Source organism: Schistocerca cancellata, chromosome 3, assembly GCF_023864275.1.
Source record: "Schistocerca cancellata isolate TAMUIC-IGC-003103 chromosome 3, iqSchCanc2.1, whole genome shotgun sequence".
In the NCBI taxonomy this organism is placed as follows: Eukaryota; Metazoa; Arthropoda; class Insecta; order Orthoptera; family Acrididae; genus Schistocerca; species Schistocerca cancellata.
Window position 1 is genome coordinate 902343981 of NC_064628.1, and position 25983 is coordinate 902369963.

The 25983-nt window shown below is 43.8% G+C and overlaps 1 protein-coding gene across 2 annotated transcripts in view; it reads left to right on the forward strand.

Moving 5' to 3' along the window:
• Window positions 1-25983, forward strand: part of LOC126175979 (G protein-coupled receptor kinase 2) — a 203605-nt gene that overhangs the window by 57113 nt on the left and 120509 nt on the right. For both annotated transcript variants that reach the window (XR_007535630.1, XM_049923086.1), the window contains exons 2-4: window positions 312-407; window positions 14764-14879; window positions 24589-24666. Coding sequence is in view for 1 of the 2 variants with exons in the window: in XM_049923086.1 (XP_049779043.1) it covers window positions 312-407; window positions 14764-14879; window positions 24589-24666 (290 nt within the window). In the remaining variant the exon portion in view is untranslated. The remainder of the gene's footprint in view (window positions 1-311; window positions 408-14763; window positions 14880-24588; window positions 24667-25983) is intronic.

The following is a 25983-nucleotide window of genomic DNA, read 5'->3' on the forward strand; positions in this document are numbered from 1 at the left end:
TAAAGAAAATTTGTGTTGTAAAAAAAAACCTTAAATTATTCCCTGGTAGAAGCAGACAAGTGGGTACTGCCAAGTACAGATAATCATGAAATAATATGTTAAGCATCTTAGGGATTAAAATGCACCATGCTTAAAAGTAGAAACAGAGTTTGAAACTCAAGGCTGATGATTTCAACTTAATGTTCTTAGTAGTTGTTAGCAGTACAATTAATGGTGCAGTTAAACACCTTTTTGTTATTGCAAGTTTGTGAACTTTTTACTTAATCAAAAATATATGTATTTTTATTTCAATAGAAATCAACCTTTTTCAGGGGGTGCAGATAGTAACAAAGGAAAAAGTAAGAAATGGAGAAAAATTCTTCAGTTCCCTCACATATCACAGTGCATTGATTTGAAAAACAAAATAGGTAAGACTACAGCTGTAATAATAAGTACTAATTATAAATAAATACATAAATAAACAAAAGGAAAGTGTTTTCAGTATTTTATAAGGAACATCTTTTCAGTAGCTTTAAAACACACACACACACACACACACACACACACACACACACACACAGAGAGAGAGAGAGAGAGAGAGAGAGAGAGAGAGAGGGGGGGGGGGGGGCAGTGGTTTAGGAAAAACCCTAAATCAGGGTGGCTGCACAGAGCAGACTTCATCCTCCTGAATATGGGATCAATGTCTTAACAACTACACTGCCTCATTAGGTTGGTCGCTTTAGAGACTGTGTGTGTGTGTGTGTGTGTGTGTGTGTGTGTGTGTTTTGTCTAATTTGGAAGGAGGCCTTTTGGGTGAAAGCTCAGTTGTTTTACAGTTTTCTTGTTGTGCCTGTTAGAGATTGAACATCTCTGCTATGTGGCAAGTACAACCTATACTTTTCAAAATATTTTCATTATCTGCAACATCACTGGTATATATTAAGGAAAGAATTGGATGCCCCATACACTATTGAGAGGGGCCATCTATGTTTGTGTTTCTCATTTGACAATTGTTTTAGCAAAAAATTACCTTCAACAGATTTATGAACGCTCTCTTCCTTCTGCACCCTCGTTTCTCAAGTAGGAGTGGAACCACTTGTTGGCTATTCCTCTTACACGTAGCACTACTAGCTTATTTTGTAATATTTTGTGGTCAACAGTGGAGAAGCCTTGAACAAGTCTAAGAATACGCTTGTAAAACAGCCACTCTTGTCATGGGCTTCAAGGACCAGTTTTATTAACTGTTTAATGGCTAGTTCTGTATTTCTTCTACTTTGGAAACCAACCTGTGCTTCATTAAAATATGGTACTTATTCATCTAACTCATTAGCCTATCTTTCATGATTGATTAAATTATTTTTGATATTGCAGAGAGTAGGGGAAGTGGGTTAGAGTTTTCAGTACTCCCCATGCTACCTGCTACCTTTCTGTCGTAAGTGATTGCAGCAAAGTTGATTGAAGATTTTTAACTATTCACCATGTTGTGCAGCAGCCCATCGCATTAAATATTATAATGGTGTGCTTTACATCTTGTGAATCAGAATGAGAGGAACGGCCTCTAAAACAAAAAAGAAAGCTGGTGTCATAAGATTCATTGGACTAGATTACCATATTATTTTTCAGACTAGTTGTGGGAAAGGCACTGATGTCTGTGTGGAACAGTAACAAGACATACATGATTGTGAAGTGGCCAGTGCGTCTTGATACTTCAGTACATTACTTGACTGACTGGAACGTGGCTGTGCTGTTGCTATGTTTGGTTTGGACCCATCTTTGGCGAATATTTATGTTATGTTAGTTTCTTTCAATTGTAGAAAATGCAAAATTGACAAAATTATCACCATTGTTACTAAAACGTTTTGGGCTCTCACTTGGGTACAGAACTTCAAATTTTGTGCCTCTTAATATTACTGAAAGAGTCTTTTATTTTGGTGACCATATGCATAATTTGCACAAGGGTAATGACTTGCTCATTTTCTGTCTTCAACACCTAAGCAGTCTCTGTGGTGTTTCAGAGGTAAAATGAGGTTTGTAGCGAGGGGTAGGTCAGTTTTCTAGCAATATCTGTTTCATCTCTGCCCATCTATTTTCTTCAAGATTGAATTCTGAGTCAAGAGGGGGTCATTCGAGAAGAGCAAACTTTCTCTTTCTGCATACCACCATTCCATTGTTTGTGTGTGTCAGAGACTGGTCTGCTGAGAACAGATTATTCTCTGAGAATATAGTTGTCACACTGGCCTCACTGAGGAAATTATGCCACTTAAGATTGATATTTTCTTCTGAAAATGCCTATTCTAGTCAATATTTATAGCTGGGCTTCCCAAAGTGACTGTCAAGACATACCCACTTTACTGGGAAAGGGAGTACTGTATTTAAATTGCACTATTTTATAAATAGATTTTTGCCATTGTGTCAAAATTCATTACTTTAGATATTGTAACAGTTTGTGGATGCCCACTGGATTCTCCACATTCTCAGTATTGTCTTAGCCAACATCACAGAGTGCTCAGAAACTCCATATTGTGTCCACCATGTAATGTTTTCAAATTTCTGTCCCTTACGAGAACAATGATACAATCACAAGTAGGCTGAGACTTGGCTTATGAATGAAAAGTTTCTTATGAAGATCCCTCTTTTTATCATTTTTGAATGGAAAACTAGGATATGGTTTATTGAGCAGCTAATCTGATTACAGCACAGTACTTTTTTTTTATTAGAGACAGAGCATAGTAGGGATGATGATGATGATGATGATGATGATGATGATTATTTATGGGTTAGGGCACTAAACAGCGAGGTCATAAGCACGCCGGAACATAATAGTGGAAGAGGTAATTTTCTCATAGTGGTGGCTGTGGAGAGTTATTTCAACTGAAACAGTTTATTTTGTACCTAAGACAGCAACAGCTAAAAAATTATATTGTTGTGAATTACGTTTTGGAATTAAAAATAAATAAAGCATTGGAATTTTTTTTATTATATACAGATGAAAGCCACACTTAAATACTACTTTTCTACGTAGTTGCCATTTAATTTAAGGTGCTTATCGTAGCGATGGACAAGCTTGGAAATTCCTTTGTCGTAGAATTCGGCCGCCTGTGCCTTCAACCACGTGATTACCTCTTCTTGAAGCTGTGCGTCGTCATCAAAACGCTGCATAGCCAGCCACTTCTTCATTGCTGGGAATAAGAGGAAGTCGCTCGGTGCCAGGTCGGGACTATACGGCGGATGAGGAAACAACTCTCACTTAAAATATTCGAGAACTTCACGAGTGGCATTTTCCGTGTGGGCCCGGGCGTTGTCGTGAATCAGCAAGATCTTTGAGCCCAACTTTCCCCTGTGCTTGTTTTGTATTGCTCTTCTGAGGTTGTGCAGAGTTTGGCAATACCTTTGAGAGTTTATTGTAGTGGCTCTTTCCAGGAAATCCACAAAAATCACACCTTTTCTGTCCCAAAAGACAGTCGCCACGTGGTTGAAGGCGCAGGCGGCCGAATTTTACGACGAAGGAATTTCCAAACTCGTCCATCGCTACGATAAGTGCCTTAATTTAAATGGCAACTATGTAGAAAAGTAGTATTTAAGTGTGGCTTTCGTCTGTATATAATAAAAAGATTTTCGAATACTTTATTTATTTTTAATTACAAAACGTAATGTACTTTGTGGATAGCCCTCGTATTTAACATCTTCAACCTGGTTTTTCACTAAAAACGGCCTTATGAATTGATTGGATTCACAGTGAAGACTGGTAATTGGGGGCGTTGTTGTAGAAGCTAATAGGTGACAGCATAGGTGGGGGTGGTGGGATCACTCATTGGAAAATTCCGGTAGTTGTGGGTGTTAGAGCTGTACCTTTTTTAGATTGAAGTCAGCTGACAGGTATTCCTGCTTAAGGGAAGTCTCTCTAACAAAGAAACCACTTTCGACAAAGCTTAGGTATCCGATTAATGAGGGAATTAGTATATTTCATCAAAACATACAAGGCATTAGAGATAAAGTTAGTGAATTACTTATAGATGTTGACTCTGAAATTATTGGTATATCTGAACACTTCTTAAATAAGGAGATAATTCAGAGGCTTCCTTTACCAGGATACAGGCTGGCTGGCAGCTTTTCTAGGAGCTTTTTGTGGTGTGGGGGAGTAGCCATGTATGTGAAAAACGTTATCCCATTTGAGTCAGTTGATGTTTCAAAGTACTGCACTGAAAAGGTGTTTGAAATGTTGTGCAGGTGTGGTTAAATTTAGTGGAGCTAAACTTCTTACTGTTGTTATTTATAGATCCCCAGACTCCGATTTCACAACGTTTTTGCTAAAGTTAGAGGAGGTTCTTGGTTCACTTTATAGGAAATACAAAAAGTTAGTTATATGTGGTGACCCCCCCTGCGGGTCCGGGGTAAGAATAGGCCCGAGGTATTCCTGCCTGTCGTACGAGGCGACTAAAAGGAGTTTCAACCATTTCGGCCTTCCATGTGATGGTCCTCCTTGGGGTTTGACCTCCATTTTTCTAAATTTCTACAGAAGTACGAGCCTTTTGGGGAAGGACACCTTACGTGGTGTACCACTGGTCCTAAGTGCACTCAGACCTTGGCACTCAGCATTGCACCGGCGTTGTAACCATACCCACTATTACTCAAATTGGGCCTAAACGCCTTTTGGGTTGTCCCAGTTACGCCCATAGTGCGTCTCCATCTGCGCCAGCGATCATGATGGACTTTCCATGGCACCAGAAATCCAGCACGGTAGCCAGCCCGTTGTGGTGGGGTCGTCATGTACCCTCTAGGTTGTAGCCCCCTGACAACACAGGGATCGTACTGCCGATACCTGAGCTGCACTCTCCCCACGTCGGCCAAGGAGTAGAAGCCCGTCTCCTTGGGGCATCAGGACTCCCGGCAATGGTCATCCTGCCAGGTGGCCCTTGCTGCGGCTGGGTGGTGCCCGTGGGGAGAGCCCCTGGTCGGAGTGGGTGGTATCGGGGCGGACGTTTCGCAGATGAAACGTCACCACGTATCAGGTCGCTCTGCGGCCGAGTCTTTCAAAAGAAAAGGTACCGTTTCTAGTTCTGGTTCTCCTGCCCCTTCCCCCTTGGCCACTCCATGGGAGGAGGGACAGGCCCGCCGGCTTGGAGCGAAGTACTTCCCCCGCTATTTGGTCTGTTCTCGAACCGATGGGGGGACATTCGCCACCTCCAAGCCCATGTTCTTTGTTCAGCACATTGAGGACATCTTCGGGGAAATTGAGGCTCTCAGCAAGATGCGTTCAGGGTCCGTTCTTATCAAGACCACGTCCGCCACACAGTCGGCGGCGCTCCAGGCGTGCGACCGCCTAGGGGACATCCCAGTCTCCATTGTCCCACATCTGGCACTCAATAGGACGCAGGGGGTTATTTTTCATCGTGACCTCCTGCTACAATCTGATGAGGAGCTCAGGGCCAACCTGGAGCGCCGAGGCGTGCATTTCGTCCGGCGAGTCCAGCGCGGCCCCAAAGACCGTCGCATCGACACTGGGGCCTTTATCCTCGCCTTCGAGGGGGACGTTCTCCCGGAGAAGGTAAAGGTAATGTGCTACCGGTGTGACGTGCGACCCTACGTTCCGCCTCCTATGCGCTGTTTTAGGTGTTTGCGCTTTGGGCACATGTCGTCACGGTGTGAGGCTGAGCCCCTCTGTGGCGATTGTGGACGTCCTCTTCGTGAGGAACATACATGCACCCCACCACCTCGGTGCGTTAATTGTCCTGGCGTCCACTCGCCTAGATCCTCAGACTGCCCCGCATATCAGAAGGAGAAGAAGATACAAGAAATCAAAACTTTGGATCGGCTGTCTTATTCTGAGGCCAGGAAGAAGTACGACCGCCTCCATCCCGTGCCATTGACCACTTCGTTTGCCTCAGTTGTGTCCACTCCTTCCGCGGTATCCTCACCCCTCTCCTGTCCCCCCTCCGCCTCCTCCGCCCATCAGGGGGCTCTGCCTCCGCCTCCCAAATCCCTCCTTTCCAAATCCTCCTCCCCCGTGGCCCCCACCCCCTCTGCCCCAGGGGCCACCCTTCCTCCTCCTTCTCCCCACACGCCACCTGAGAAGCGATCCTCTTCTCAGGCGTCCATCGGGGAAACGTTCCGGACCCCGGCTTCCGAGGTCCGGCGTTCCAAAACGGACCCCGCGCGTGAGGACCTTCTTCGGGTCCAGCCCACCATCCCTGTGCCTCCTCGGCCTTCCAAGAAGGCCTCCAAGAAGAAGTCTCTATCCCCCTCTCCACCCCGGCGCGTTTAGACTGACGCTCCATCCGTGAGTCGCCGCTCCCGGCCGTCCTCAGTTTCGCCGGGACGCTCTGCTGCCAGGCGCTCAGCTGGCCTTTCGTCGGCAAATGATGCTGCCCCTCCTATACAACCAGGGACAGCGGCCGCAGCTGGCGACCAGTCGATGGAACCGGATCCGCCTCCCGTCGGTTGTAGCGTTGTTCCCTCGCAACCTGGCCCTCCGCGGCCGTCGAGGTGACCAGCTCTTCCCCCGTCTCGTTCCCCCAACTTTTTGACTAGCAATGGCGTTGTTTCATTGGAACATAAGAGGTATTCGATCTCATCGGGAGGAATTACAACTGCTCCTCCGCCTGCACTGTCCGCTCGTCCTTGGACTCCAGGAAACCAAGTTGCGCCCGACTGACCGTATTGCCTTTACCCACTATACCTCGGAGCGGTATGACCTCACCCCTGTGGACGGTGTCCCAGCTCATGGTGGGGTCATGTTGCTCATTCGGGACGACTTCTATTACCATCCCATCCCATTGACCACCCCACTCCAAGCAATAGCTGTCCGCATTACTCTTTCTGCTTTTACTTTTTCAGTTTGTACCATCTACACTCCACCGTCGTCTGCTGTTAGTCGGGCTGACATGATGCACCTGATCGTTCAGCTTCCCCCGCCGTTTTTATTGTTTGGCGACTTCAATGCCCATCATCCCCTTTGGGGCTCTCCTGCATCCTGTCCAAGAGGCTCACTCTTGGCAGATGTCTTCAACCATCTCAATCTTGTCTGCCTCAATACCGGCGCCCCGACTTTCCTCTCGGACTCCACTCATACCTACTCCCACTTGGACCTCTCGATATGTTCTACCACTCTTGCCCGTCGGTTCGAGTGGTAAGTCCTTTCTGACACCTATTCGAGCGACCACTTCCTCTGTGTCGTTCGTTTCCTGCACCACACCCCATCCCCACGTCCTTCGAGCTGGAACATACTGAAAGCTGACTGGGGACTTTACTCATCCCTGGTGACCTTTCCGGACCACGATTTTCCCAGTTGTGACAGTCAGGTCGAATACCTCACGGCTGTTATCATCCATGCTGCCGAACGTTCCATTCCTCGTACTACTTCTTCACGTCGCGTTTCCGTCCCCTGGTGGAACGAGGCTTGTAGGGACGCTATCCGTGCTCGACGACGTGCTTTACGCACCTTTCGCCGCCATCCTACGTTGGCGAATTGTATTGAATACAAACGACTCCAAGCGCAATGCTGTAGAGTCATCAAAGACAGCAAAAAAGCTTGTTGGGCCTCTTTCACCGGCTCCTTTAACAGTTTTACTCCCTCTTCCGTCGTTTGGGGTAGCCTGCGCCGGCTGTCGGGCATTAAGGCCCACTCCTCGGTACCTGGCCTGACCTCAGGTAACGCGGTCCTTGTTGATCCGGTGACTGTCTCCAACGCCTTTGGCCGCTTTTTCGAGGAGGTTTCAAGCTCCGCCCATTACCATCCTGCCTTCCTTCCCAGGAAAGAGGCAGAAGAGGCTCGGCGACCTTCCTTCCACTCGCTGAATCTGGAAACCTATAATGCCCCCTTTACTATGCGGGAACTAGAACGTGCGCTTGCACTGTCCCGGTCCTCTGCTCCGGGGCCGGATGACATTCACGTTCAGATGCTGGCACACCTTTCTCCGGCGGGCAAAAGCTTCCTTCTCCGTACCTACAATCGCGTCTGGACCGAAGGTCAAGTCCCCATGCGTTGGCGTGACGCCGTTGTTGTTCCTATACCCAAACCCGGGAAGGATAGACACCTTCCTTCTAGTTACTGCCCCATTTCTCTTACAAGCTGTGTCTGTAAGGTGATGGAGCGCATGGTTAATGCTCGGTTAGTCTGGATTTTTGAATCTCGACGGCTACTTACTAATGTCCAATGCTGCTTTCGTCGCCGCCGCTCCGCTGTTGACCACCTCGTGACCTTGTCGACATTCATCATGAACAACTTTTTGCGAAGGCTCCAAACGGTAGCCGTGTTCTTCGACTTGGAGAAGGCTTATGACACCTGTTGGAGAGGAGGTATCCTCCGCACTATGCACAGGTGGGGCCTACGCGGTCGCCTGCCCCTTTTTATTGATTCCTTTTTAACGGATCGAAAGTTTAGGGTACGTGTGGGCTCCGTATTGTCCGACGTCTTCCTGCAGGAGAACGGAGTGCCTCAGGGCTCCGTCTTGAGCGTAGCCCTTTTTGCCATCGCGATCAATCCAATTATGGATTGCATTCCACCTAATGTCTCAGGCTCTCTCTTTGTCGATGACTTCGCGATCTACTGCAGTGCCCAGAGAACATGCCTCCTGGAGCGCTGCCTTCAGCGTTGTCTAGACAGCCTCTACTCATGGAGCGTGGCAAATGGCTTCTGGTTCTCTGAAGAAAAGACGGTTTGTATCAACTTTTGGCGATATAAAGCGTTCCTTCCGCCATCCTTACATCTCGGTCCCGTTGTTCTCCCATTCGTGGACACAACTAAGTTTCTAGGGCTCACGTTGGACAGGAAACTGTGTTGGTCTCCACATGTCTCTTATTTGGCAGCCCGTTGTACACGTTCCCTTAATGTCCTCAGAGTTCTTAGCGGTTCATCTTGGGGAGCGGATCGCACTGTCCTGCTTCGCTTGTATCGGTCCATAGTCCGATCGAAGCTGGATTATGGGAGCTTCGTCTACTCGTCCGCTCGGCCGTCCCTCTTATGCCGGCTCAACTCCATCCACCATCGGGGGATACGTCTTGCGACCGGAGCCTTCTACACTAGTCCTGTCGAGAGTCTTTATGCTGAAGCTGCCGAGTTACCGTTGACCTACCGGCGCGACGTACTGCTGTGTCGGTATGCCTGCCGGCTGTCGTCTATGCCCGACCACCCCTCTTACAAGTCCTTCTTCACCGATTCTCTCGACCGTCAGTACAGGTTGTATGTGTCTGCCCTGCTGCCCCCCGGAGTCCGCTTCCGTCGCCTGCTTCGACAATTGGATTTTGCCCTCCCTACCACCTTCAGAGAGGGTGAGAGCCCGACACCACCTTGGCTCCAGGCTCCGGTTCATATTTATCTCGACCTCAGCTCACTCCCGAAGGATGGTACTCCGGCTGCAATGTATTGCTCACGGTTTGCCGAACTTCGTGCTCGACTTGCCGGTCACACCTTTATTTACACCGATGGCTCCAAAACTGACGATGGTGTCGGCTGTGCCTTTGTCGTCGGGGCCGCCACATTTAAATACCGGCTCCTCGACCAATGTTCCAGCTTTACGGCCGAGCTTTTTGCTCTCCATCAGGCCGTTCAGTATGCCCGCCGCTACCACCATTCATCATATGTACTCTGCTCTGACTCACTCAGTGCTCTTCAGAGCCTTGGAGCTCCCTATCCGGTCCATCCCTTGATTCAACGGATACAGCAGTCCCTCCATTCTTTCGCTGATAACGGTGGTTCTGTCAGCTTTCTGTGGGTTCCCGGACATGTGGGAGTGCCTGGGAATGAGGCTGCGGATGCTGCAGCCAAGGCTGCAGTCCTCCTGCCTCTGCCAGCCTCCCATTGTGTCCCGTCATCCGACGTTCGTGGGGATGTCTGTAAGAGGCTTGTGTCGTTGTGGTGGGATGCTTGGTCATCCCTCCAAGGAAACAAGCTCCGGGCAGTAAAACCGCTACCAACTGCTTGGACAACATCCTCCCGACCATCTCGGCGCGAGGAGGTCCTTCTGACCAGGTTGCGGATTGGGCATTGCCGGTTTAGCCACCGCTACCTGCTCTCCGGTGACCCAGCCCCGCAGTGCCCTTGTGGTCAGGCATTAACAGTGCGCCATGTTTTATTGTCGTGTCCCCGTTTTAGTCAATTTCGTGTTGTCCTGTCCCTGCCATCTACTTTACCGGATGTTTTAGCTGATGACGCTCGAGCAGCTGCTCGTATTCTGCGTTTTATAACTTTAACTGGCTTGTCCAAAGACATTTAATCTTTTTACTTATTTTGTCTGCATCTTTGTCGGGTCCTTCTGGTGTCCCCTCCATCCCCTTGAGTTTTACCAGATTCCATGTGCTCTAACAACAGTGACTGAGCGCTAATGTCCTCAGCAGTTGAGCGCCCTTAAACCCAACCAAAAAAAAAAAAAATATATATGTGGTGACTTCAATATAAATTGTATAAGTGATTGTGCAAGGAAAAGGATGCTGGTAGAACTCCTTAATTCATATAATCTTATGCAAACCGTATTCTTTCCAACGAGAGTGCAAGGGAACAGTAGAACAACCATAGACAATATTTTTGTTCATTCGTCATTACTAGAAGGGCATTCTGTTAGCAGAATGGTGAATGGCCTTTCAGATCATGATGCACAAATTTTAAGTCTAAAAGATTTTTGTGCTGCAACGCAGGTTAAATATAGTTACCAACGTTTTAGGAAAGCTGATCCAGTTGCTGTAGAGACTTTTGTAAACCTTATCAAGGAACAAGAGTGGCAAGATGTTTATAGTGCTGATACAGTAGACGATAAATATAATGCTTTCCTCAAGACTTTTATCGTGCTCTTTGAAAGTTGCTTTCTGTTAGAACGTTCAAAACAGGGTACTAGCACAAACAGCCAGCCTGGGTGGCTGACTAAAGGTATAAGAATATCTTGTAGAACAAAGTGGCAATTATATCAAAACGTTAGAAACAGTCACAATCAAATTCAGTAGCCCATTACAAACAGTATTGTAAGGTGCTTAAAAAAGTTATTAGGAAGGCAAAAAGTATGTGGTATGCAGATAGAATAACCAAGTCTCAGGATAAAATTAAAACCATATGGTCAGTCGTAAAGGAAGTTGCTGGTCTGCAGAGACAGGTCAAGGATATAGAATCAGTGCGTAGTGGGAATGTCCGTGTTACTGATAAGTCGCATATACGTACAGTATTTAATAATCACTTTCTGAATATAGCAGGTGAACTAAATAGAAACCTAGTCCCAACAGGGAATCATATAGCGCTCTTAGAAAATAGTGTTCCGAGACTGTTACCTGAAATGCTCCTCCATGATACTGACAAGAGGGAGATTGAGTTAATAATTAAATCACTAAAGACCAAGAACTCTCATGGATATGATGGAGTATCTAGCAGAATACTGAAGTATTGTTCCATGTATGTTAGCCCAGTACTTAGCCATACCTGTAACTTTTCCTTTAGGAGTGGTCGGTTTCCTGACCGATTAAAGTACTCGGTAGTGAAGCCACTTTATAAAAAGGGAGACAGGGATAATGTTGATAATTATAGACCTATTTCTATGCCATCGGTGTTTGCTAAAGTTATTGAGAGGGTTGTATATACAAGGTTACTGCAGCATTTAAATTCACATAATTTGCTGTCAAATGTACAGTTTGGTTTTAGAAATGGCTTAACAACTGAAAATGCTATAGTCTCTTTTCTCTGTGAGGTTTTGGACGGATTACATAAAAGGTTGCGAACGTTAGGTATTTTCTTTGATTTAACGAAGGCTTTCGACTGTGTTGACCACAAAATATTACTGCAGAAGTTGGAACATTATGGAGTAAGGGGAGTAGCTTACAATTGGTTTGCCTCATACTTTAAGAACAGAAAGCAGAAGGTAATTCTCCGCAATATTGAGAGTGGTAATGATGTTCAGTCCCAATGGGCACTGTTAAATGGGGCGTTCCCCAAGGATCGGTGCTGGGGCCACTGCTGTTTCTTATTTATATAAATGATATGCCTTCTAGTATTACAGGTGATTCAAAAATATTTCTGTTTGCTGATGACACCAGCTTGGTAGTGAAGGATCTTGTGTGTAATATTGAAACATTATCAAATAATGTAGTTCATGAAATAAGTTCATGGCTTGTGGAAAATAATTTGCTGCTAAATCACAGTAAGACTCAGTTTTTACAGTTTCTAACTCACAATTCAACGAGAACTGATATTTTAATCAGACAGAATGGGCATGTTATAAGCGAGACGGAACAGTTAAAGTTCCTAGGCGTTCGGATAGATAGTAAGCTGTTGTGGAAAGCCCATGTTCAGGATCTTGTTCAGAAACTAAATGCTGCTTTATTTACCATTAGAACAGTATCTGAAATAAGTGACAGTTCAACATGAAAAGTAGTCTACTTCGCATATTTTCATACGCTTATGTCATATGGTATTATTTTTTGGGGTAATTCTTCTGATTCAAAAAGGGTATTTTTGGCTCAAAAACGGGCTGTTCGAGTTATATGTGGTATAAGTTCTAGAACCTCTTGTCGATCCCTATTCAATAGTCTGGGAATTCTGACATTGCCCTCACAGTATATATTTTCTTTAATGTCGTTTGCTGTTAGCAATATTAGCTTATTCCCAAGAGTTAGCAGCTTTCACTCAGTTAATACTAGGCAGAAATCAAATCTGCATGTGGAATGCACTTCCTTGACTCTTGTGCAGAAAGGAGTGCAGTATTCTGCTGCATCTATTTTCAATAAGCTACCACAAGAACTCAAAAATCTTAGCAGTAGCCCAAACGCTTTTAAGTCTAAACTGAAGAGTTTCCTCATGGCTCACTCCTTCTATTCTGTCGAGGAGCTCCTGGAAGAGCTAAAAAGTTAAGCAAATTCCAGTGTTACATTCTTGATTTTCTTTATTTAAACTAATGACGTGTCGCCTGAATATGTTTCTTATATTTCATTTTATCTGTTTCTACAATCGTGTTATAATTTCATGTATTGACTCGTTCCATGACCATGGAGACTTCTCCTTAATGTGTTCCCACGGAACAATAAATAAATTAAAAAAAATAAATTGGCAAATGTTCATCCCAAGTTTGATACCATAAACCATAAAGTTCCCTGTGATGGAAAATTATGAAAATAAATGAACCTTTGTTGAGGAATCGCTTGCAGTATATGTGGCAAACCATAATGGTAAACCAATGACAGGTGCCATAAAAGAGAAAGTTACGTTACTTACTGAGGGTTGTTTGCAGACATGTCTTCATAAAAGCATAAAATAATAAAAGTATTCCTATAATACATGCATGTTCCGCCAGACATGGAACCATATGGTGTGAAACTTATAGTGTTCCCAATAAAGGACCACAAAACAGCTAAAGTGGCTTGAAGAGTTTTCATTCACTGTGAATGCCATCAATTCATAAGGCCTATGTTTCATTAAAAAAGAAAAAAAACAGCGTTTGAAGTTTCTTGAGTATTAACAGTTAACACAGTTTCCTAATAAATTTTGTTGTGAGCACACTGGTGGTGGTGGTGGTGGTGGTGCACAATGGCATGGAGACTATAACAAGAAATTCTCAAATCACCAATGTTATTCCTATACCTGCAGAAAGCAGGCTCTTCATACAAAATCCATTCCACATAGGTAGCTATCAGCAGAAATTGCTGCCTCTATTTTTCTAGGCTTCCATCAGATTTTCCATATTACAGTCAGAAATCACCCTCTTTGATTTATAGTCAAAACTTTGTTACAGCTACTGTGGAAGATTAACTGCAAGTTGCCTTGAATGAGAATTGAATTTCATGTTGTATAGTGTAGACACTTATAAGGGTGTTGGAGACACCTAGTTTCCAACTGAAACAAAACATTTTTCACATTGCCAAATAAGGATCAAAAGACAACTTAACCGGGAGTTGAACCTGGAACACTTTGCACAGAACTACTGACATTAAACATTCAGCTATAGAGACCACTTACGAAAATTCCACACATCTTTCCACCTCTTTATAGTTGGAGTCACGAATCATGGCTGTAGAGTTTGGGCTCGTTCTGCCCATCTACGTCATATATTCTCCGACAATCAATGAGCATACAGTAGTGTTCTCAACACTCTGCTGTGAATGTTGTAGCCAATGCGAGCATTAAATGTGATCGTAGCAGGTTACTTAGTGAATTTTTATTCCATTTGTTGTGAGTTGTCACAGTTGGCGGTGATGGTGTAAGTGACAAACTCTGCACAAGTAAGCAAGAGACATATTTTGCAGTATATGTCAAGCACAGAGCACACACATGTGCCTGCGTGAACTGCCATCATTTTTGGGTCAGACTATAGTTACTGCACAGTGCGTATATAGTTCATGTGTGTGTGTTCCTTGTGCAGAACGTTTTGTTTCCAGGTTTATTAAATTTATAAGACCATTTTTCAAGTAATATTAAATTAATATCTTTTCTGTGTGTTCCCAGTAAAAACTGAAAATCTTAAGTTGCATTTTATTTGTATTAGTATTCTACAGGATGTCAGTTCTGACTTATTTCCACTGGCTATTTTTATGCTGTTAAATTTACAATTAAGTATGTGTTTTTGCCACCATCTGATTCATGCCTGTCACAAATAATGACTAAGATTTCCTATTTATAACTTTTTCTTTGTTGTTTTCATTTCATTTTATAACAAGAACTGCAGCTTCTGAAAAGTTATTGTGTGTGCTGTTTTTTTGCATTGCGTAGCCACAGTTTTCAAAGTGTCTTTCAGTGTATCTGATGTTTGTCTTATGGTTTTATAACTATTAAGTAGGTCTGTTTAGCTCCTATTCATTATGAATTACCTTGTGTTACAGATGCACGCTATTCTTACGTTGTAGATCATCAACCAATTGGTCGATTACTATTTCGGCAGTTCTGTGAAAATGAGAAGCAACAATACCACCATTACAATGCTTTTCTTGATGCTGTTGTGAGTATAATAAATTTTTGTCAGTTATTAGTTCATAATGTGTTGTAAATCAGAGCCACAGAAGCAATTTTTCAGAAAATTCATGGAACTGTCAGGTCATTTATAATGTTTATTACATACTGGTGTACCTAAAAATTGTAGCTTAGTTTCTGTAGCAGCCTCTCTTGCCTTATGGCAAATAAGTGTAACAGTGTCTTAAATCTATTCCTTTTTGGTAGTAAATTGTTCTGTAGTTTTGTGCTATAGGAAATACACTGGCGGACATTAAAATTTTAACAACCATCTCACTGACGTGGCAACTGACATGCGAATATGGAGTCAGTAGGTTCAGAAAGAGCATACTAAAGGCATGCAGGATCTCAAGGACCCCAGTCAACTAGTTCCTGGGAGGACAGATATTTTGTTTGCCTGTGGAGTGCAGGACCTTACAGCCCCATCACACTGAGGCAGGAAATGGGATGGTTGCAGTAGGTCAGATATCCACATGACAAGTATGATGCCTTGAGCACAACAGACTGTTAGCATCGTGATGTGGCAGTGGTGTGCTGAATGACAACACAGCAGTGCAGTGGAAGTATCTGTGTGTGGAGCCTCAAAAGAGAATGAACGTTGACAATTTGCGTTCATCATTGTCATACAGGCTCAGCATCTGGTGTAAATATATGGTACACAACACAATCACTAATTTGCGTAGCTAGTAATTTCTGATATGTTAAGGCTGATGGCTGTGCCCTATCTCAGGGATCTCTGTAATATTGTCATTCAACAAGATAATGAAAGACCACATGTTGTCCATGCTATTCTGCCTCAGTTTGAAATAGAGGGTGTTAGACAGGCCCTGGCCAACATGTTCTTCAGATCTGCCACCAATTGAAAACATCTCTTTCATTGGTTGCTGAGAGACATAAGACGCCACCATTTGCCAGCCACTACAATTTATGAACTATGACATAGAGTTGAAGCAGCATGGAATGATGTACTTGTGTCTGTCATCCAAGCTCAGTTTGACTAGACGCCCAGCTGGACTAAAGGCATTGCTGCTGCCAGAGTTGGCAACTCTGTGTACTACATTTCACATACTGTTTACCCTCTAATCACCATCTAATGATGTATCTGGATAAATAAACAGGTGCTATTACTTGTGTATCAGAGTAGGTACTCAAAATTTTATAAAAAGGGTAGATCGCTACTCACCGTAGAATGGAGGTGTTGAGTTGCAGATTGGCACAACAAAAAGATAGTCAAACAAGTAAGCTTTTGGTCAAAAAGGCCTTCTTCTGAATTAGATAAACACACATGCGCGAGCGCGCGCCCCACACACACACACACACACACACACACACACACACACACACACACACACACACACAAAACTTTCAAATCAGTATAGACATTGGGGTTATGATAGAGATCGGTCTGTATCCACAGCCAAGATTACAGCGACACTTAAGAATTTTAAGCACACATTTACAAAACATTAATAAGCCATTTTTATTTGTTATACTGACCTTTAATGTGGATGGTCTATAAATGCAAAAAAATCCAAAATTATGGGTTGTTTTTCGTGATTAATTTTTCCAGTGATGTTTTAGAGTTCCTAAACACAATGGAAAACTTTGTCATCAATATCTGCAGTTGAAATATATTTTTAATTGTTTTCACTGCTGCATTAACAACTGTAATTGAGGGAACCTCATTATCCTCATCAGTATTACTGTCAGTGTCACTGTCCGCACTTTCAGCATCTTCTTATGTGTGAAAGTCGATCATGTCATCAACAGAAACACTTTCCACAGTGACAACATCGTCGTCAATGTGTACGAAATCATGAACTGTATGCTGCAGCTGTAGCTTTTCCCAGGATCATGCAAGCAGTTTTTCACCATTGTCATTAACACTCAGGTCTGGTGCGTCACATCCATTTCCTTCGTCGGTTTCAATGAATCCTGCTTTACGGAAGCAATTTGAGACGGTGGCCGCTGTAACTACTGTCCATGTCTTCGCAATGTAATGCAAAACATCTAGAATTACACTTTAAAGGAAGCTGGGTCTTTCCCAGCCTTCATCAGAGTTAATGCCGTCTGCACAACCACCATCCTATAGTGTGTTTTGAACGCATGGATAATACCCAAATCCAAAGGCATAATTTGCTTGTGAGATTTGGTGGTAGAAACTAATTGCTCATTACATAGAGTTATATTTCTGGGTGCGCAGGGCCACTGCCCTCTAACAAGAGAATTTTTCTGCTGCGAGGGCCCATTCTTGCATCAAGGCGATGTAATTGCTTGTTGAATAATTCTGACATCATCCACGCTTTTTTGTTTTCACTTCAGTTTGTTGTTAGTGCTTTTATATTTTTAAAACACCATGGTTTTTTAGACTAGCCAATCATGAATGGTTTAATTTTTTTGGAACCTTCTGCACGTCAGGTGAACTTTAATGTGTTTACCTCCATTGCAGTATTCGCCTTTCAAGGCAAGCATTTTGTTTGGCAATATGCTGGAAAAGAGACCTGTTTTGTCAATGTTGAATATATCCTTTAGTTTATATTGTTTCAGAAGCTCTTGTAACCTGCCACTCTGCCTTTCAGGAAAAGATTTGATGTCCACACTGTTTTCTTCACCACATACAGTTTTATACAATACATTATACTGCTTCTTAAATATATCTATCCACCCATTAGATGCTGTAAGAAATTGGAATGTTCGATGCATGTGCTGCCGGAAAGCAGTTCTGCGTCATTTCTTCTGGCTCTGCATATTTTGAAAAGCTGTAATATTTCATTTTTTTGGAATTTGTCACACTGTTATTTGCATTTTCCAAAATGGAGTTTCTGTTTTTCATGGTAGTATTCAATGTAGATATGGGTATTCCTATATTCTGTGCTAATGCAACACATGTTTCACGGTGAGCTTCAACTCTATCCATAATTTTTACCTTTTCTTCCATAGAAAGGGTTTTCCTGTCTTTCTTGGCAATACCAGCTTTTTCTATTTTAAAACTGTGACAGAAAGAAACAACTAAAGACACATTTCGATCACTTAACACAAGGCTACAAACACGCTGCAGGATACACACAAACTCTTCGCGAGGCAGTCGTTGAGAGTAGCTGTGGAGATGGAATTTGACTCATTTCAGTCATAGGAACAGGCTTGTCAGCATTGCTAACATTGTAAACCTTAACTAGAAAATGACACTATGTACACTGCATATACAAACCATAAAGGAAAAGTACGTGTATTAGCAAATTACAAATACTGGGAATATCACAGGGCGAAGTTAACGCCAAAACGATTCCACAATGAAGTAAGGATACTACCTATTGTAGCACACAGTACTGGAATATAAAGCTAGTATAGACGTGAAACAAGTGAATGTTCCTCAAAAGTTGCACATTCTTCTAACTTCTATCGAAACTGTTGCTCCCTTCAGCCACCATGCCAGGTAGTGGTTGGCGGCAGGACACAGATCACAATTTGTTCAGACTTTTTCCGATTCAGATCTGCTGAGTAGAGCATTCAGGTGTCAAGAAAGTTAGCCATGTAACATATGTAAACTTGAAGGCTAACACAGTGCCTGCGTAATTTTATGTCAATCATGCCAGTTTTTTCCTCCATGAACATAGTTTCATAAAACATAAATTGCAGGAAAATTACTGGTATGTTAATGTAAATATGGCTGCGAATAACATTGTGAACATAGGAAATTTGATGGGAGTGATAAAAAAGTCTAAAACCGTGGGAAAACATTGATTCTGCAGACGTGGGTTGTACTGTATTATCATTATTCCATCCTGGATTTTCCAGAGTAGGTACTGAGCTTTATCAATTGCAGCTGGTTGTTACAGTTTGAATAACTGCCTGTAGGCTGGATGGCGCAACAACTCATTTGCTGGGTGCACATGGACATTGGTGGGTAAGTGGGGCACATGCAGTTAGTCAAAATTTTGTGCATAATGATACTGACCATTGTGTTTAACCATTACTAAGCAAGTAAGATCATAACAGGGCATCTTTAACAGAAAAATTCAACCTATTTAATTACATTTTTTATACTCACAAGTGAAGAAATATTTCTTACCAGACTCCATGTTGCCACAAGATTTAGAAAGCTCTTCAGTGCTGGATTGTGAAGCTGCAACTTTTCTTCTGTGTTTATCCTTGTCATGACAAAAACAAGTTGTTCAGAACAAAATATTGACCCTTAGATTTGATGACAGCAACATTTCTGTGTACTTTGGTTACATCTTGTATATATGCTTTTACGTATGTTTCTTGCTACTAGAACAACAGATACATAGGTATGATTCAGTTACTGTAGATTTTCAATCTGTGTGTAAAATAATCACATACAAGCCGTAAATTTCTAAACATACCAGGGCATTGTGCTATGAAGAAGATATTGCCATCTGGTAAACCAACACTAAGTTAATGTAATATACTTTTTATGCTTAACATAAATGTATACCCAAGATCTTAAGGTTTGTCATATCCCAAATTTTTTAGGCTTCTGAAAATGACAATTGGTCAAAACCAGTGAAGCATAATGAAACATATTTGCAACTGATGACTGAATTCAATCCTGATAAAATATCTCAGTAACTAAAGTATGAAAGTTAATGTTTATCTTGTGGTCCAACAAGAACTTTCTTGATAAACAAATCAAATATCGTGACATAAAAATGTGTCATGTTGGAGATGTCAGTGGTTGAAACTAGGATGATGCATTGATGCATGTGTAGTAGCCAATTGTGAAAAATGTGCTATCTCACTGACCTCATCAATTCTATATTTGAATTTTGCACCAAAAGTTAGTAGAAACAAATTTGCAGGTTTCTCACTAAAATAGTCAACTTATAAAGAGTTGTCAGACATGATGATTTATTCGCAATAATAGGCTCATTGGCTAAGTGACCTACAAGCTGATGACCCAGTACCCCTTCTCCCTCCCTCCCTCCCCCTTCCCTCTCCCTCCCCCTTCTCCCTCCCTCTCCCTCCCCCTTCTCCCTCCCTCTCTCTCCCCCTTCTCCCTCCCTCTCCCTCCCCCTTCTCCCTCCCTCTCCCTCCCCCTTCTCCCTCCCCCCTCTCTCACCCCTTCTCCCTCCCTCCCTCTCTCACCCCTTCTCCCTCCCTCCCTCTCTCACCCCTTCTCCCTCCCTCCCTCTCTCACCCCTTCTCCCTCCCTCCCTCTCTCACCCCTTCTCCCTGCCTCCCTCTCTCACCCCTTCTCCCTCCCTCCCTCTCTCACCCCTTCTCCCTCCCTCCCTCTCTCACCCCTTCTCCCTCCCCCCTTCTCCCTCCCTCCGTCTCTCACCCCTTGTCTCTCTCTCTCTCTCTCTCTCTGTCTCTCTCTCTCTCTCTCTCTCTCTCTCTCTCTCTCTCTCCTCTCCCCCCTCCCTCTCTCCAAGTTGGGATTGTGCCACAAATTTTTTCTCATGTGTTTTATTCAGTACCTCCTCATTAGGTAGTTGATGTATCCATCTAATCTTCAGCACTCTTCGTAGCACCAAATTTCAAAATCTTCTATTCTTGTCTCGTCTAAACTGTTTATCCTGTTTTTAACTTCCATTCATGGCTCTACTCTATATAAATACGTTCAGAAAATACTTATTAACACTTAAACCGTTAAATGATATCTTTTCTTCAGAAATGCTTTTCTTTTTGTTGCCAGTGTACATTTTATATTCTCACTACTTTTGCCAGCATCAATTATTCTGCTGTCTAAATAACAAATAATTTAAATGTCTCATTTCATAATCTAATTTCCTCAGCATCACCTGATTTTATGTGACTACATTCGATTATCCTTGTTTTGCTTTTGTTGATGTTCATCTTATATCTTCCTTTCAAGACACTGTCCATTCCCTTCAGCTGTTCTTCCAAGTCCTTTGCTGTTTCTGACAGAATTACAATGTCATCAGCAAACCTCAAAGTTTTTATTTCTTCTCCCTGCATGTTAATTCTCACTCCAAATTCTCTCTCCAAATTATTCTTTTGTTACCTTCACTCTTGTTCAATGTAGAGATCGAGAAACATCTGGTATAGGTATGTCTCATTCCCTTCTCAACCACTGCTTCCTTTTCATGGCCCTTGACTTTTCTATCACTGCCATCTGGTAACTGTACAAGTTGTAGATTGCTTTTTGTTCCTTGTATTTTACCCCTGCTGCCTTTAGAATTTAAAAGAGAGTATTCCAATCAACATTGTCAGAAGCTTTCTTTAAGTCCACAAATGCTATAAATGTAGGCTGCCTTTTTTAACCTTTGTCCAGAATCCAAACTTCAACAAATGAAGCAGGTGAAAGGAATAAGTTTAATTTAATATCTCCATTGTTATCTAAGGATTTCTATTTGGCCCTGTCTTTTTACCTACTTTATCCTCTGCTGCCTCCACCATTTCATCTTTCAAAGGTACCCAATTGTCTTCTGCTGTATTCCTTTCCTCTGTTCTAGTTGATCACTGACTAATGCTCCTTCTGAAACTCTCAGCAACCGCAGGTTCTTTTCAACTTAACCAGGTTCCATCTTGTTAATTTTCTACCTTTGAGCAATTTCTTCAGTTTTACCTCTGGAAATGTTTTACGATTTAAAATCTGGTTTCTAAATCACTGTCTTACCATTATATAATGAGCCTGGAACCTTCCAGCATCTCCAGGTCTCTTCCATGTATAAAATATTTTTCGTGCTTCTTAAACCACATATTAGTGGTAGTTAAATTATGCTATGTGCAAAGTTCTACCAGGTGGCTTCCTCTTTCATTCCTTTCCTCCAGTCCACATTCGCCTACTATTTTTCCTTCTCTTCCTTTTCCTACTATCAAATTTTGTCATCTATCACTATTAAATTTTTGTCTGCCTTATTTATCTGAATTATTTTTTTTATCTCATCATACATTTCTTCAATTTCTTCTTCATCTGCAGAGTTAGCTGGCATACACAGTTGTACTACTGTTGTGGGTGTTGGCTTTCTCTCTCTTTTTGGCCACAATAATGCATGTGCCATACTGATTTTATATTTATAATCTGTGCTCACCTGATCAGGAGCCCTGTTCCACCTGCCACTCTGAACTTCATTAATTCCTATAATATCTAACTGTAACCTATCCATTTACCTTCTTAAATTTTCTAACCTGCCTACCTATATAAGGATTCAAACATTGCCTGTCCCAATCCGTAGATTGCCAGTTTTGTTGCTCCTAATCATGACATTCTCCTGAGTAGTCCATGCCTCGAGATCTGAATGGGGAACTATTTTACCCAAGACTATGTAACTATACAGTAGAGCTGCACACCCCCGAGAAAAATTATGGCTGTAGTTTCTCCTTGCTTTCAATTGCTTGCAGTACCAGCAAAGCAAGGCCAGACAGTCAATCATCTAGACTGTTGCCCCTGGAACTACTGAAAAGTCTGCTGCTCCTCTTCAGGAACTGTACGTTTTGCTGACCTCTCAACAGATATCTCCCCGTTAGGGTTGTATTTGTGATGCGACTATGTATTGATAAGGCATGTAAGCCTCCTCACAAGTGGCAAGGTCCATGTTTCAAGGGGGGGGGGGGGGGGGTAGATTCATGGTGTAATGTTTCTGATTCATCAATCGTAATTGTATGTTTGTTCATGAGGTTGTGTTCATTAACAGCAGATTTGTCAAAATTGTGATGTTTAATGTGGCGTTGGTGCACTATGCAGCATTCCGAAATCGTTCGTTTTAAGTGATGACTGTGGAAGCCATTGAAATCTTGAAATTAAGTACAAATCTGCCTGGCAAGAATTTCGTGAAGCACATATTCATTAGAATGTTATTCTCGGAACTGGACTTGGAGTGACAATTCCAGTGAATATCGACTTCATGACGGGGACTATATATTGCAGATAGATTGTATTTAGTATTACTAATAGAATTACACTTAACAATTTTGATATAATTGGTCATTTCCACCAAAAACAATTATACATGCTAGCTAGTCAATACAGTTTAAAGTGTTTGCTTTTATAGGACACTGAATCATCTGAGCTAAATGGAAAGTACAGAAAATTACAGTAGCTGTATTCTTAATATAACTTCAACACAACAATATTTAATGTGCTGGCTGTACGCCCTCTTCCTCTCTCCCGCCCGCTCACCCGCCCTCTTCCTCCCTCCCGCCCGCTCACCCGCCCTCTTCCTCCCTCCCGCCCGCTCACCCGCCCTCTTCCTCCCTCCCCCCGCTCACCCGCCCTCTTCCTCCCTCCCCCCGCTCACCCGCCCTCTTCCTCCCTCCCCCCGCTCACCCGCCCTCTTCCTCCCTACCCCCGCGCACCCGCCCTCCCCCTCCCTACCCCCGCGCACCCGCCCTCCCCCTCCCTACCCCCGCGCACCCAGCCTCCCCCTCCCTCCCACCACTCACCAGCCCCCACTCCCCTAATTCTCGTGGCCCCCCTCACCCCCTCTCCATCTCCTCGGACCCTCCACTCCCCCTCTCTGTCTTGCCCTGCGGCCTCTCCGTCTTGCCCTGCGGCCTCTCCGTCTTGCCCTGCGGCCTCTCCGTCTTGCCCTGCCCGCCACTCCGTCTTGCCCTGCCCGCCACTCCGTCTTGCCCTGCCCGCCACTCCGTCTTGCCCTGCCCGCCACTCCGTCTTGCCCTGCCCGCCACTCCGTCTTGCCCTGCCCGCCACTCCGTCTTGCCCTGCCCGCCTCTCCGTCTTGCCCTGCCGCCTCTCCGTCTTGCCCTGCCACCTCTCCGTCTTGCCCTGCCGCCTCTCCGTCTTGCCCTGCCGCCTCTCCGTCTTGCCCTGCCGCCTCTCCGTCTTGCCCTGCCGCCTCTCCGTCTTGCCCTGCCGCCTCTCCGTCTTGCCCTGCCGCCTCTCCGTCTTGCCCTGCCGCCTCTCCGTCTTGCCCTGCCGCCTCTCCGTCTTGCCCTGCCGCCTCTCCGTCTTGCCCTGCCGCCTCTCCGTCTTGCCCTGCCGCCTCTCCGTCTTGCCCTGCCGCCTCTCCGTCTTGCCCTGCCGCCTCTCCGTCTTGCCCTGCCGCCTCTCCATCTTGCCCGCTCTCCGCCTTGCCCCACTCCTTCTCCCCACCTGCACACCTCTGCCCCCACCTGTACACCTCTGCCCCCACCTGTACACCTCTGCCCCCACCTGTACACCTCTGCCCACTCTCTGTCTTGCCCTGCCCCCTCTCCCCCCCCATCACATCCTTCCCATTTGTCTGTCCATCTTCTCCCTCTCTCCCCTCTCTTTTCAGCTCCTCCTCCCCCCGTTTGTTTATCTCCTCCTTTCAGTGTTCCATATCCATTTCCTTGTGCCACTCCGTCCAGCTATTCTTTGCCCCTCTCTCAAGACAGTCTTAATGCAACATTGTGTCAACATGCAGAGATAAAAGATTTTGAACAAATAAACAGTTACATTTTTATTTATGTAGACTTCATTATAATTGATGGTTTATGAACAAACATAATAATAAGGTGATAATACATTATGGATGTAATATAAAGAATAGTATAAACGAATTCAAAGCACTATTGAGCAGTACCAGTGGGTACTCAACAATTAAAATAATGAGTGTAATTCAGCTATCAAACTTGTATTCATCAGCAGTACAGATGTATGCAATACCTGCCTTTTCCTCTCCTTTTCCCACCACTCTTGGATCCGATCTTTACTTTACAGTAACACTTTTACTTTAGTCAGTTTTACAAAATAAAGTATCATACTGTAATAGACGCATTTGTTCTAGGAAAGATACGAGTTGGAATCTGATGAAAAGCGTATGGAGGTTGCGCAAACTATCTATGGCAGATATTTAAATCAAGAGGTGAGATGTTATAATTGTTTGCTTTATGTATTTAATTACTTTATTACTACTAACTATTTTACACCTATGTTGATTTCTCCGTAAGTTTGACTTCCAGTTGGCTTTGTACTAGTGGAAGGTAATTGAGGATACTCCAGGGAAGTCTGTCAGTGAGTGTCTTACTGTTAAATCAAACTGCTTCAAGACAAATAACTCTGTTAACGTTAGCAATACGTAGGCAAGCAGAGATTCGTTAATATGAAACTATTTTTCCATCCTTTGTTTCATCCACTGGTCAAAGATAGCTTTCAGAACACCTTCACTATTGGGGGATTCAGTGAGCTCAATTGAAAAGCAAGAATGGTAAAAGGCTGTTGTGCTATGCATGACATACTGTACACTCCATATATTTCAGTGTTGATCATTTTGTATGATGGATTGTCGTAATCAAAAATGTATTGCGTATTAGGCCAGTGCAGTGAGGAACTCTCAGATGAAGTAAAAATATAAAATAAAAGGTCAGTAGGTCTCGTCATACTCAATGGAAGTGTTACCAACGTGTGATTGCATTTGAGTGAACAGAATGATTGGTTTCCAGAAAATTGGTATGGCATACCCTGACATTTCAGCTCGTATAGGGCATGCTGCTATGATAATGATGCAAGAGTGGAACCATTGTGTAAATAAGGGTTTTGCCCAGTGATAAGGATGTACTGAACCATGCAATATGACTACAACAGAATATGTCTACAATGTTCTCTGACTGTAACATGGCTTACAGTTTCATCCATTGTTACAACCTCGAGTGACCGGTGAGCGGTGCACAGTGGAGAATGGAGACAGGAAGCTGCCAGGCAGGGGAGCCGCTGGAGGTATCACTAACAACAGACAGATAGGACAGATGAACAAGTAGGGGACAACAGATATGGCAAGACAAACAACACAGGAACACTCCAAACAGCGACAGTATGTATCTCAACAAACAAAACTGAAACGGAGTATAGCCCAGATGCACACCCGGATTACGCCGAGTATCAGACTGTCAGGCTAGTGCTGCACGGTCGCCTAAATACATGTTCGTGGGAAACACGTTTGGCCGCGGACTTCACGTGGTACGGAGAGTGATGGACTCTCACAGCGAGGTTCATGGCACAGGCGTGCGCCAGAGCACAGAGACCCCTAGATGGTATCCAGGTCCATACTTCCTGCTGCAGATTCAACTTGGCTTCCAACACCAGATCCACAATGTTTGATGGTTGCTGGAGCAGTGCACAGTGTGTGGATCTGTGCTACGTGATAAACTGGTAGCATTTGTGACATTGCCTTGCATCGATAAAC